This window comes from Colossoma macropomum, unplaced genomic scaffold (genome assembly GCF_904425465.1).
Source record: "Colossoma macropomum unplaced genomic scaffold, Colossoma_macropomum, whole genome shotgun sequence".
Taxonomy (NCBI): Eukaryota; Metazoa; Chordata; class Actinopteri; order Characiformes; family Serrasalmidae; genus Colossoma; species Colossoma macropomum.
In genome coordinates, this window is record NW_023494807.1 from 6210583 (window position 1) to 6224955 (window position 14373).

Here is a 14373-nt window from a genome sequence, read left to right on the forward strand (position 1 = left end):
ACCAACACAAACTGTGCAGCAGCAGATGAGCTATCGTCTCTGACTTTACATCTACAAGGTGGACCAACAAGATGGGAGTGTCTAATAGAGTGGACAGGAAACGGACACAGTGTTTAAAACTCCAGCAGCATCGCTGTGTCTGATCAACTTGTACCAGCACAACACACACTAACACACAAGCACCACATCAGTGTTACTGCTGTGCTGAGAATGATCCATCACCCAGATAATACCTGCTCTGTGGGGTCCTGACCACTGAAGAACAGGGTAACAAAGTATGCAGAGAAACAGATGGACTACAGTCTGTAACTGTAGAACTACAAAGTGTTCCTATATGGTCAGTGGAGCTGATAAAATGCACAATAAGTGTAAAAACAAGGAGGTGTTTTAATGTTATGGCTGATAGGTATATAATGAATGAATACTTATTAAGCTTTTTAGTTATTAGTTGTTAGTCATTCATTTGATGCATTTGTAAGATTTTGGATCAAGAAAACAGTGATTTTGTTTATCTCAATTATCTTTGCTAGTTTTAAATCACAGAGCCCCTAAGATGCTTTTTAAATGGTCACATTTCCATATTTTGAGACCACGAATTACTATATTGAGGCCACAAATTAATATATATATATATATATATATATATATATATATATATATATATATATATATATATATATATGTATATATCGGCACGTTTCTCGCTCCTCGTTTAAACCGCGCTGGACATTTCGACTTTCTCCGCTGCTCGAAAACGCGCTCTGTCACGGAGGGAAGAGTGGATGCCCGCGACTGGCTGCCTGAGAGCGGATTCAAGAGATATATATATATATATAATATATATATATATATATATATATATATATATATATATATAGTTAATGTATATAGTAATTGTTGGCCTTCATATATTAATTTGTGGCCGTGCCTTATTACCATGTCACCTTAGGAGCTCCACTGTTTACCAAATAATTATTTGACTTAAATAAAACCAGTTAAACTGTTTGTAACCGAATCAAGTGCGTTTCGGACTAAACTGAGGACCGTTTTTACTGTTGAATCTTTGAATCGGACATCCGAATCTTTAAAAGTGACAGTTTTACAGAATCGAATGAAACTGCGTCGAATTTCCTCACTAGAGCGACGTTCTGTTCGCTGAAACGGAGAGCTCGAAAGAATCGGTTCGGTAGAACTGAATCGAATTTCTCTTCACTCTGAATCCTCGCCGCTCGCGCGCGGAATCCCTCCACGGCGAGACCTGTGCAGCCCGTGCCAGGGATGGCGCACGTGATAGCTTGGAGGGCGGGAACCGGGAGGTGTTTTCCAGGTTTAAAAAGTGCGAGGGCTGTGGCTCCGTCAGTCGCGCCGGGAGCTCAGTGTGGAACCGCGATGCGGAGGAGAGACGGAGCTGCCACGGCGTGAAGAGAAAAAAGAAAAGAAAAGAAAAAACAACAACAGCCGACAAGAAGTGCCGGACGAAGCACCTCGCGCGCGTCGCCAAGTAACCGCCACGCGAAGTGAACGGGGATGCCGCTGACGGTGGCAGCAGCGCGGTTAGCTTAGCGCCCTCCAACTTCACCGGTCTCTAAAACCAGTTCGCCGCGACCTCAGTCCTCCCGTCACCTCTCGGCACGTTTCTCGCTCCTCGTTTAAACCGCGCTGGACATTTCGACTTTCTCCGCTGCACGAAAACGCGCTCTGTCACGGAGGGAAGAGTGGATGCCCGCGACTGGCTGCCTGAGAGCGGATTCAAGAGGCGAGTCGAGGCAGCAGCAGCAGCCGTGTGAGCCCGGTGACGGTTCGGGGGGGAAGCGCCGAGGGTCTGAACTGAGCTGCTCCGCTGAAGCGAGTATGAAGTCTGCAGAAGAAGGTAAGAGAGCAGTAACGCGCTCCGCTCAGTCCGACCTGTCTGCGTGCTTTTTTCCCTCAAACCTGCTTTAACTGTCACTCCAGCCTGAATGAACAAACAGAACTAAAGCTGATCTTCTTGTCAACTTGAAAAAAATTGGTTCTGCAAGGGAATGCTTTTATTTAGAACCAGGAGTTCTATATAGAACCATTTCATGCTTAAAGGGCAATTCCACCCATTGTTTGAAATTGCTGAATAATTCAGCCGCTGAGATGTAAACAGTCATTCAGAGTGGTTTGACGTGAAGTGATTCATCAGTAGACAGCTTACAGCTTACAACTTACAGACGCTGCTTTCTTTACAGTGGTGGTGATAGGAACCAGGGGTCACACTATCTATAAATATGGCCATTCTCTTTACTATACAAAACCATCAGTGAACCTACACGTGTCTTCTGAGTTTTTAGTTTTTAATGTTGATGATGATAAAATAGTCATAAATCTGAAAAAATAAGTTTTCTTTGGGGACTATTTTGCCTCACAGCGTCCGGCATGTACCCCTCTGCCATGAATAGGTTGAAATAAATTGATTCGAATACATTTTAAGCCAAAATTTTATCACAAAACTATCATAAAACCATAATAGCCATTTCTTATAATAACTTTCTGTGAGGGAGCTTTTAGAGGTGGACGTCTGGTTCCTATCACCACCACTGTGAACAATTCTGACTCGGCAAATACTAGAACTGTGCATTTCACACCAGACCACTCTGAATGACTTTGTTTACATCTCATTTCATTATGTAGACTTTTTGAAAAATGGGTGGCGTTCCCCTTTAACTGTCACTCCAGTCATAAATGAATAAACAGAGAACTAAAGCTGACCTTCTTGTGAGTGGACACTTAAAAAAGATGGTTCTTCAAGGAGTCTTTAGTGAAGGTACTTGGTGCTTGGTTCTTTGCATGGTGAAATGGTGCTTCACATTGATGGAGAATGTGTTGTGTATGGTTTCTGCATAGAAAGGGTTCGTTTATTGTTACAAGCTTATATTAATATTATACCAACAGCAGAAGCCTTTTTGTTGCTTTATACTTGCCTTAACTAAAGAACAACTGAAGAACCATCTTTTTTAAGTGTGTAGTGTTAGAATAGAGCAGGGCTGAATGGAACAGAATGGAATGGAAAAAGAACAGAATAGACTGAAAGTGAGAATGTATGATAATAGAACAGAAGAGATGGGGCGATACCACAGTTTCTTTTCCGATATCGATGCTGAAATCTTGAGCATGAGCTGATATTTTTGCTTTAAGAACCTCTATGCTTTAAAATGAGCTAAATCACTTAAAATGAGCATCTAGAAGTCGACTCAAACCACTGAGACGCTGTTCAGCCCTACAGGAGGAAATACAGAGCCAACAACATGACATTTCTATCAGCTATTTTAGGCCTAATCTGTTACAAGACTGGATTGGATTCTTTCTTTTTTCCCTCCAGTATCAATTCAGTCTTTTCTGCATATGAATCCGATACTGGTAACCACTGATACTGATATGTCATGTGTAAACAGATGATATAGTAGAACAACACAGAACGGAATACAGTGCAACAGAAATGAATGAAACAGAACAGAAGAGAATTCTAACAGTGTGCACATTGTCATCCTAGACGTCTGCCATGTGATCAAGCCTCGCAGTGTTACTTGTTAATAAATTGAACTCTCACTGTCTGTCATGGAAAACTGAAATTTTCCCCCTGAAACCACAAGCAGTCAATTTTAACACTTCTCTTTTGTTTATAGCATTGTAGCGCACCTGCCATTGCCACAAATAGAAAAGCCTACATACAGTCCACGGTAGTTGCATCAATATGCTGCAATACTGCTGCCTCAATTACATTGTCAAATGTTTCTCCTCCTGGTTGGGATGAGGGTAACATACTTCATCTCACATCATTTATCAATGGAGGGATGAAAGCTCAGCGTGGTGGGTGATGTGGTGAAGATATGGCATCATGATACTTTTTACTGAACATGATATTCTTTGTTTTTGTTTGGTTTTTTTTTGAGATTTTGCAAACAAATTGGAACGGACAGAGGGCTCCGGTGCCAAACGTCTGCGGAAAATCGAGTGCTTTTTTGCAGTAAACATTTCCAAAAGTGACGTATTGATGAAATATCTAACAATTGGTAAAATAAATAAATAAACAATAAAACATGACGATGTCATAACAGGCTGGCCTCCAGTCAGCTACGTGTTACTATGCAGTTTGCTTTATACTGGTTGTTGCTGTTTACAGATGGTCTATAATTGGTCTAAATTAGGGATTCCTGATGATACGGAAATCATATCAGTATCCTCATAAAATTGGTTTGATTGAATCGTATGGAGCAGTTACCGCTCCAAACTGTGTGCTTTAAGTTCACTTTACTGCATTTGTAATCCTCTAAAAATAACTGTAACATTGTTCTATAATGCTAATCCAAGCATCACAAAAAAATTAGAATTAATGAAGTCCCAATTTCTACATTTTATACATGTTTGTGTATCAGCATCAGCATCAACATTGCCACATATGTACATAAAAATATTGGATTGTGGCATCAGCATACAATTCCCATATCGGAGCATCCCTAATCCTAATCTGTCTTTTTATTTTACATGCAGTCGTTGAGTGCTCCGGAAACGCTGACGACATGCATGATATCCAAGGAAAAGCGTATTGTGACATAATTAATCATGAAAACATGTTGTTGTATCGCCCACCCCTAAAGGGAACATAGCGAACCTGTTCCTGATCTCGCATCAACAACCAAATCTGTGTCTCACCCACTTAATCCAGTAGGCAGTGGGCCCCAGCGCTGATGTCATGGACTTTCTGCCGACTTCTGTCTGTCTGTGTGGTTTTGGGGAGTGTATTACTGTGGTGAGGAGAGCATTATTATTCATTTCAGTCCATGGCATTTAAGCCTCATAATTGATAGCAGACTCACGGGTGTTGGGGTTGGTTGGAGTATGTCTGCGTGTGTGTGTGTCGCCTCACCACCGCTTCAGGCTGCTGACGGCTGCAGTTTTTGTACCCCTCTTCCCTCCTTTTTTTCAACCCAAACCCTTGTCTCTCCCTCTGTGGTGCCTGCTACCCACAATTCACCCAGACACACAATTAGCCAGGCCGGCCTGTGCGCTTGCGGGTGAGTATAAAAACCTGCTGTTCTTTCTCTGAGCTACACACGTGGACAGGGTCCACTTTGCATTAGGGTTAGGCAATATGACGATGTGTTAAAGGGGAATTCCATTGATTTTTCTAATTTTCTGCATGATTAGATTGTTAAGATGTGAACAATTTTTTAAGTGAAATTAACTGTTGTAGAGAATTTAGAATTGTTCACAGTGGTGGGGATAGGAACCAGACCTCCAGAGCTTAATGCGCTACTTCAGAGAAAGTTATCACATGAAATGTGTGCGGATATGTTGCCTGATGCCTGTGGCATTGCTTTATGATAGTTCTGAAATAACTTATAACCCTATGTATTTTAAAAATTATTATGGCGGAGAGTTACATGAAGGGTGTTGCAAGACAAAGTAGTCCCTAAAGAAAGCTTATTTTTTTAGACTTACCACTATTTTACCATTAGCAACATTACATATCGTTGTTCTTGGAAGAAAACCTCGTATCTCCATTTTTCAGTTTTTGACATAATTTGAAAATACCTGTTACCCTTTACACTGTGTGTAGATTTCATGATGAATGGACTAAAAGAAACGGCCCAAAATGACTTGGAAAAAAGTCTGGTTCCATTGACTTACATTAAAAGTAAAGTATGTTTTTTCTTTCTCCTATAAATTTACCATTCTGGAGAAGTTTTCTTCCGACAACAGTGATATATAAACACTTGTAGGTTCACTGGTGGTTTCGAATAGTAAATAAAATGGCTATATTTGTGTTGTAGACATTACAACCCCTGGTTCCTATGAATTTGTCTATAAGGCACTATTTCACACCAAACCCACTCTAAATGACTCTGTTTCCATCTTAAATAAATATAATTCTAATTTAATGCGTGATAAATAACACTATGAAACACTTTTCTGGGTGCACTGCAGGTCAGTTGCATGCTTCAAAAAAACTTTAGATTTAGACCAATAGTGGAGAGCATTTCAACAGCACCAGCCAGTGATGTCACACTGTCAGATTAAACCTGCAAATTAACAAGAAGCTGATTGGATGTTAGCCTGTTAAGCTTTTACAGTGGTAGATACTGCCTCTTGTCTGGTGCCTCTGGTCACAACCTTTCACATTTTGGCCCCTAAAATTGCAGAGCTTGTGACCCAAGTGGCCAGTTGCTTTGGAGAATTTTTTTGCATTCATCTTCCCTTTTAACAAGCCTGTTTGCAATAAATCAGATTAAGTCTAAATACGTTAACTGTGACCGCCATGATAGCTAACGCGACAGTGACTGTGGTGGTCATCCCTTTTGAACTGGTCTGCCCAGCATCATAGATACTGTTCCATTGGCTAAAGTTTGGTAATATCACTATAAAATATGGTCTTACGTAAAATAATGTAGTAGCTAAATAGTACCAATGACATAACCTAGAGTGGATGACATCAAGGAGGACCTTATTAATGTAAAGTTTTAATTAATAGTTTCTTTTCAAAGCAACACTTGACTGTTACTGAAGTATGATTATTAATTTTTAATACAATGCAATGTTTCTATTATTCTGGCAACACTGTATTGTAAATACAGTACAGTATTTCTGCTATTCTACTACTCACATTGTGCTGAAAAAAATACTGTTTTGCTGGTGCATTGTGTCGTCATCAACTTCATCATCCTTTCAAGTATTGTAATGCCATATCTCTAGTAGTGGGCAATATGATGAAATTTTATCATTATCATAAAAAAATATATCACAATTTGCTGGCAGAGAAAAATCATCAGTACTTTATAACAGCAACTACATTTCATCAAAAAGAGCACAATGTGTCCTGTTCAGTTGGATTTAAATTAGTGCAGTAGGTGACATAACATTTTTGAATGTGGTGCATCGACTTCCAAACCTGAAAAACCTGAAATAGTGTGATATGTATTGTGTATCATGAAGATGCTCTCAGGTATTGTGATGCTATAATTTACCCATATCGTCCACCCCTACTTTGCATACAGCAAAAGTCCAACTCTAGGAGCTACTTCTCCTTTGTTTTGCCGTACATTCGACCGTGTGCTGGATGAACGAGTAGCCGGCGGATGATCACTTCCCTTTCCAACAGCCCCTACGGCTCGGCTCCACTGAGCCTGAAAATGCAAACGAGTCTGAGGTTTGCCGGGAGAAAGCCCCTGTGTGCTTGTTTGTGCAGCGTAAGTAGAGCTAACTGCCGCTGCCTGTGCCACGAGTGAATCACAGTGCACAACAGAGAAAAGAAACTAGCGAGGGGCGGATCCGATTTAAGGAAACCCTCCGAAAGAGGCGGCAGCATCACTGAGGTATCACATGAGTGAGGAAGAGATAAGAGCTGGTGTTTGTGAACAGGATGTCAAAGCTGCTGCTCCACTCACAGAGTGGCTAATAGACAGCAGCTTTTACACATCGTCCCAGAGACGAAGATGGGATCCGGCCAAAAAGAGCCCGAGTTTGATTTCAGCTTTCTGTTTGAGTACAGCAGCCGAGGAGGAGAGACAGAGACGGAGAGAGGTGTGTCGGCAGGTGGAATGTGTGCGCATAGAGTCTCTGAGTGGTGTTTATTATTCGAGGTTCCGAATTTAAACAGGCTCTTGTATTATTATATTGTGTACTGTAGTGTTTTCTGTATGTTGTTGTATTTAACTTTGGAATTTGGAAACTTTTCACCTTTAACTTGCTAAAGACTGACTCTTCGATTTGGTATCCATTAACATTCTTGAATGCCTGTGTGGGTTGCCTGATTGTAGTAAGTGAGAATGACGTACGCTCTGCATCAGGATGCTACTAATTTATTCCGGGTGGCATTTAGGTCATAAGTGTGTAGTACTTTTCATGCCATACTGTATGTACTCCAGCATTACTTGTGCAGTAGTTGTCTTTTTGCCTTTTAAAAACATTTTAAACTGTCAATCTACATTCCTGTTTTCCTTTTTCTTAAAACGTAATATTCCGTTAAGTTTGTTAAATTACAAATGGAGAAAACAGCTGTTTGACTAATACTGCTGGGCTCTGACAGCAGAGAGAGACAGAAAAGGAGATGAGAAAGAAAATATGGAAAAAAACGATTGTTCTTTTTTTGTTTCTTTTGAAAATTTCACTCTTTTTGCTGTTAAAATGGTTTTGCCACTTGAAATTAAAAATGCAGAAGTTCTGTTTAACCACAAAACCTATTCAAGATTTTAATCTCGGGTGCATCTGCTTCTGGAAATAGTCTGTCATGAACTAATTTTAGCTGGTCTACCCACGCATTCAGCAGTGCAAGGCAGGTTCATCGTTTCACGTGGTGTCCTGTTTGCGTACCGCTGCGGTTAGCAAATATAGAACGAGGTGGAGGGGACTGCCGCAAAAAAATGCTTCACTGCTTAAAGCCAGAGCAGTGTTTTCTTTAGAAAATTGAATGAGTGTGTTTAAAGGAAAGCAATACAATAATGATTTAATTCATCTGGGGCTAATGTTTGACTTCTACTTTATACTTTAAGTTTATCTGGACATAAATGTTAGAACTGAGTAACCTTGATGTAGGTTATTACATCAAGGCATCAAAGTCATTCGGGGTCATGGATTACTATCAGCTTTACTTATGTAGTACTAATTCAGTCTGTAATAGGACTTATCTGTCACTGCCATGGTTCTAGATGAGCTGGTTTGGCATGTCTTTTGACTCTGTTGACAAAATTGTATGCTTACTTTTTTAATTTGGTATATTTAATTTAAATATAAATTAAATTTAATTTGGTATATTTACAGTTTTATTCGTTTTTTTGTTACAGAATACATTGACAAAACGAAGGTTTTTTCATTGTTTGTAACAATAAATGTGATTAAGGTTCATTAGCTTCAGTAGCTTCTTGGTCCGGCATATATTAAGTCTTAGATTCAGTCATTAATCTTATAGCTTATTATTCAGTAACAGCTATGAACTGTTAGGTAACTAGCTTTAAATTAAAATGTAAGTTATGAGAGTGCGGAACTGAAGTGTGGACCCACATACAGGCCTTGGGTATTCTTTTTCTTTTTGATTTAAATTTAAGTGCTCTCACTTACATCTCCTTCTTTTGTATTTGCAGAGGCTTTTAGCTACACGCCCAACGTGAGCCTGTCTCTGCCTCTGGGAATGGGTAACCCCTGCCTGGCGTCTCAGTACCACAACCTGCAGACCAGCCCTGTCATCTCTGTCTCCTCTTGCCACCAGGCGAGCTACGGTCTCCATGAGAATGCCATGGGCCCAGGTTATTATTTGTCCCACGGGCTCAGGCCCAATGGGGCTCCTCCTCTGGAGAGCCCCCGCATCGAAATCACTACTTATGGCCAGATGTCTGAAGAGGAGGTGGAGGAGATTGGAAGCGTTGACCCCATGGCCAAGCGGGTCAACATTGTGACCTTGACCCTCCCCAGCGTCGATGGCTACCGTGACCCCAGCTGTTTGAGTCCAGCCAGCAGCCTGTCCTCTCGCAGCTGCAACTCGGAGGCCTCATATGAGTCGGGCTTCTACAACTACGACAACTCACCCCAAAACTCCCCCTGGCAGTCTCCCTGCGTCTCGCCTAAAGGATCTTCCTCCTTGCTCTCCTGCCCTCATGCCCCAGGCTCTGTCCCCTCCCCCAACCACTCGCCCTCCACTTCTCCCCATGCCACTGTAGCCAATGACGACAGCTGGACTGGGGCTGCTCCTCGCAATTCCCGCCCCAGCTCACCAATCTGCAGCGTCGGTAGCCACGGTAAGCGGAAATACAGTTTCAACGGCGCCCCCTACAGGCAGCCTTCATATTCGCCCAACCAGTCGCCCGGCGCCTCGCCTCAAGGCTCGCCCAGACTCAGCTGTGCCGACGAGACTTGGCTGGGCACCACCACCAACCAGTACACCAACTCAGCCATCGTAGCTGCCATCAACGCCCTCAGCACAGACGGCCTAGCCGACCTCGGAGATGTCCCTCCCAAATCCCGTAAAACTAACCTGGAGCACAGTCCTGCCATGAGCCTGAAGGTGGAGCCTGGGGGAGACGACATGGCCGTGAGCACAGACCTCTGCCAGGAGGACTACTCCAGCACCAACCGACTGCCTTTCAAGAAGGAAAGCTACTGTCCAGGCTTCCTGGATGTGCCCCCACACCCTTACTCCTGGCCCAAGCCCAAGCCTTACATCAGGTATGTTAACAAATGGTGCAGCATATTCATAAAGAGTCTAACGGGATTTTTTAATGCTAGCCTATGGAAACACGGTGATAGTTGAGTATCACGATATTCAGTTGTTTTTTTCTATTTGCTAGTATAAATCTAGAGTAATGCAGAATTATAATATATTCACAAAATTCATGATTTCTAATGTCAGCCATGAGCTAACACGCTAGCCACAAACTATCACAGTAACCACGATATACTAGTGTGAAACAATATAATACATCGTATTGTTACATCCTTAATATATGTGTAATTAAATCAGTATAATTAATTTTTTTAGTTGAACATAATTGGTCAAAAAAAGGAAATAAAATAATGGCGTATTGTGTTTCTAATTGGCTCCTTGCTACTGTCCAGTTTTAAATTATCAGTGTGACAGTACCGCTTGTTGTTTACAGGCCCTGGTTGTCTAAATCTCTATTTTTAAGAAGCATGAAGTTGTGCTAGAAGTACTGACGATACCTACAATGTGCTTAGAAAAGTGAATTGTTATGTATGCAGACATATCATCAGATCACCCGCCCCTAGTTTTGTGCAAGCAGGCTGTAGTAGAAATCCATCTCTCCAGTGCTACAGTTGGCCGTCTGGATCACATTCAAATGTTTGTCTTTCGTAATGCTGATTTATAGACTTGTTATATTCATGCACATGGCCACTTTTGGAGGGACGTTTTGATCAAGAAAGTAGGTCCACATTTCTAATGATTTATGACTTTCTATGAAGTCTCCAAATGGAAAATGAAAAATGTAAAATTATGTGCTGCATGTTTTTCAACAGTGAATGTGTTTTTTTTTTGTGTCCTAAAATAATACTTGTTTATTTAACATAAAAGTAAATTTACTTTGCATCCTCAAAGTCCACAGTGGTAGCAGCCAAAGACAGCCTGTTGCTGAATGTATAAAGACAAAAAGCTTCTCTCTGAAGTTCAGTAACATTCCATAAATCATGTTCCAAAGGGTGGCACAATGGATTATGTGTGTGTACTGTGTACAGCCCAGTTCCCATAGCAACCTTCAAACACACAACATTTTATTATTTTGTTTTCTTTCCCATTTTTAACCGACCTCAGGGTCCCCCTGTGGTCAGTATGAGTGTGTGCTTTCCTTCGCTGGCACATTTTCCTGCCGGAAATCAAGTGTTTGATGGTGATAGTGGGGAACAGGAAGTGATGGTGTCAGTGCTGATTGTGCTGGCTGTAGGTTCTCCAGCTCCTCCTCTTCTCTCAGACCCGTTCGCGAGGTCATGCACAGACGCGGCCGACAAAAGCGCGAGGGAAGCCAGTTCGCGTCAGGTCAGCGAACACGCAGAAAGTTCCGAGAGGATGCCTGAGATTGCTGCCACTTGAGCCGCTAGGTCGCAAGCTCCGTGTCGGGCAGGCATCCGGACGCAGTGAAATATCGTTCCGCTGGCGCGTGTTTGCGCTGGATAACCATGCGGCTCATGTGGGAATCTGTTCTCCAGCTGCTCTCTCAGGACCGTGGCGACACTGAGACAAAAACAAAACAAAACTCACTGCTGTCACTCTCACTTACTCCCCCCAAAAGAAGGTGGAGCTTTAATAACAGTCTGTGATATTTTTCTAATATATAATTTCATTGCATAACAACATTCACCCCTGGCTGCTTTTTATGGAGTCTTACTCTGATGAGCTGTCAGACTATGATAGAAAGCATGGAGTGGTCCAAGTGGAACACATGCCTCCTTCATTAATTCTTCTGAAGGAAGGTCTGCAATTAGTAGCCAGGCTTTGGAAATAAAGTATGTCAGGCTGTGACTTCTATTGATTAGATTAGAAGCAGTGATGAAATGGAGGGGCTCAAATACAAACGGTTGCCAGAGCAGGGACAAAGTCTGGTTTTTAGTACTTTGATTAATGCATGCAAGACTGTGTGTGTATGTGTGCGATCCGTAAATCTTAACAAACCGCTCTGTCCTCTGATTGGCAGCCCGTCCCTGCCGGCTCTTGATTGGCAGCTGCAGTCCTGCTCGGGCCCGTACAGCCTGCAGATTGAAGTGCAGCCCAAATCCCACCACCGCGCACACTACGAGACGGAGGGCAGCCGAGGGGCAGTGAAAGCCTTGTCGGGAGGACACCCCGTGGTGCAGGTACCTCATCCTTATAAACACCATTAACGCTGCTGCTGGAACAAGCTTTGAATGGTCTTTTTGACATTAAGGAATGTTTCAGAAATCCTGATTAAACCCTTTAAGGCCAAAAATGTCTTGTCTTGCTTTTCTGCTGTTTAATCTACTCTTCTCCATTTATCACAGTGCATCCAGCAATAAAGGCAGCCTTGTGCATTTTTTATACAGTGGTAGAAAATCCTACTACATGCTCACACATTTTACTATGACCAAAGTAAGCGTGCTGGTGGAAGATTTAAACATGTTTACCTAAGGTTATTAAGAAAGTGAAGTAAGGCTGTTTTTTTCATATTTGACTACTTTCTCAAGGCCAAATTAAACTAAAGACTAGACTAAATAGATTTTTTTTAATGGTGAAGCACCATTGGCCTTGTGATTTAGTCCAAGACTAGGTTTAATCCATGTCCAAGAACCCATTTCTATACTGTTACTTGTTAGCATTTGTATTTGGGTAAATATATTTAATAAAATATTTGATCAAGGCTTCTTGTGGAATTTGATCCTTTGCAGGTAAATGCAGTAAAAGTAGGTTTGAATCCCAGATTTGCCATGTGCCATCTGTGGCAATGCATCCTGCAGTAAAAAGCCTTTGCTGGGAAATAAGTAAAAGGGTTTAGAAGACTAATTTAAAAGACATGGTAATCTTAAAAGTCTGCAATCCCTTCCCAGTGAATCAAGACCAGTAAGTAACTGGAATTAGCTCTCTTTTTGTTCAGGGGTATTACTGCAGTGTCTGTCCTCTGAAGAAACACAGCGTATAACTGCCACCTTGTTCATTATTTAGAAAAAGTCTCGACTTTGTCAAACAGGGCTGTTTTTGCTTCCTGACCACCTGAACTCTCAATAAGAACAGGTGTGTGTCTGAGAGTGACAGAAAGAGAGAGAAAGCGAGGAAAAAAGACAGTGTGTTCTTGTGAGTGACATGGTGGTGTGTGTGTGTGTGTGTGTGGGTGTTATTAATGGCCCATGAAGGCCGAAGTCAATCGTCTACAGCACGTGGTAAAAGTGAATTGCGGTGCCGCATATTGACGCAATTAGCATGGCGAGAGAGCACCACCTCTCAGTATTGTGCTTGGCAGCTCTTAAAGAGCCCACGTCACTCTCACCTGCGTTACTTAAACCAGAACACTCTTTCTTTCTCTTACTTGCTCTTTCCCTCTCTTGTTCTTTCTCTCTCTCTCTCTCTCTCTCTCTCTCTCAACCAAACTTGCTCCCTTAATTCTACTCTTGGTTTACTTAAGGTGGAAAGAGCACTGCTGTCTATCTGTGTGTGTTTATGTGGTTGTGAGTGACGTGTGTGTAAGCATGAAATCAATAATGTAATATATTTGGACGTAAAAACGCTGCTGCGATGCTGCCGTCTCTCGGTAAAGGCAGCAGTAGAGGCTTTGCAGCTGTTTTCCAAACGCTTATTTTCTCTCCAATCAGACACGGGCACTTTCACTTCTCAGCACAGCTGCTGTTAGCCAGCCAGTTTCAAACCTAATTCATCAACTCTCAGGTGTTATTTATAAGCCATTTCCTCCCCACCAAAAGTCATGTCTCAATGCTGAAGGTGAATTTGTTAACACAGGCGAAGAGGCTCAGGGGCCTGGCCTGTCATGCTCTTGGCATTCTGAGCTGGACCTGTGTGAGCTTGTGCCACTCCATCACTCATTCTGCACTGCTGCAGTCAGTGGTGGTCTGCGGGAGCAAAAACAGGAGTGTTGACCAAAAAATGAAAACTAGTAGGCTTCACTTAGCATGAGTTCATCTGTGTGATGCTAATTTGTCTCTTCTACTTTTATTTCAAGCATGTTTATCGTTTTTATATTAAAAAAAAAAACTTCCAGCCTTTGCCAACCCTTGATTTGAGCTGTTTTGAGTGAAGACTAACCAGCCACAGATGTATGTTTATTTTCAGTCCCCTGACGTCTTCTCGTCCCCAGTAGTTGAGGTCCATATACACCACATCCATGAGTTACAGTACTAATCTAGCATCAGTTTCTGCCTTTCGTATTCTAATTATTGCAGTATGTA

At 41.9% G+C, this 14373-nt stretch overlaps 1 protein-coding gene across 3 annotated transcripts in view; it reads left to right on the forward strand.

Annotated features, from left to right (window-relative positions):
- The first annotated feature begins 1372 nt into the window (after positions 1-1372).
- Positions 1373-14373, forward strand: part of LOC118797143 (nuclear factor of activated T-cells, cytoplasmic 1-like) — an 82545-nt gene continuing 69544 nt past the window's right edge. For 2 of the 3 annotated variants that reach the window (XM_036556381.1, XM_036556384.1), the window contains exons 1-3: positions 1373-1870; positions 9099-10176; positions 12156-12315. In XM_036556381.1, the coding sequence (XP_036412274.1) occupies positions 1720-1870; positions 9099-10176; positions 12156-12315 (1389 nt within the window). In that variant the 5' untranslated portion in view covers positions 1373-1719. Of the gene's footprint in view, positions 1871-7365; positions 7543-9098; positions 10177-12155; positions 12316-14373 lie in introns of those variants that run through there. The other variant, XM_036556382.1, reaches the window with a different exon arrangement.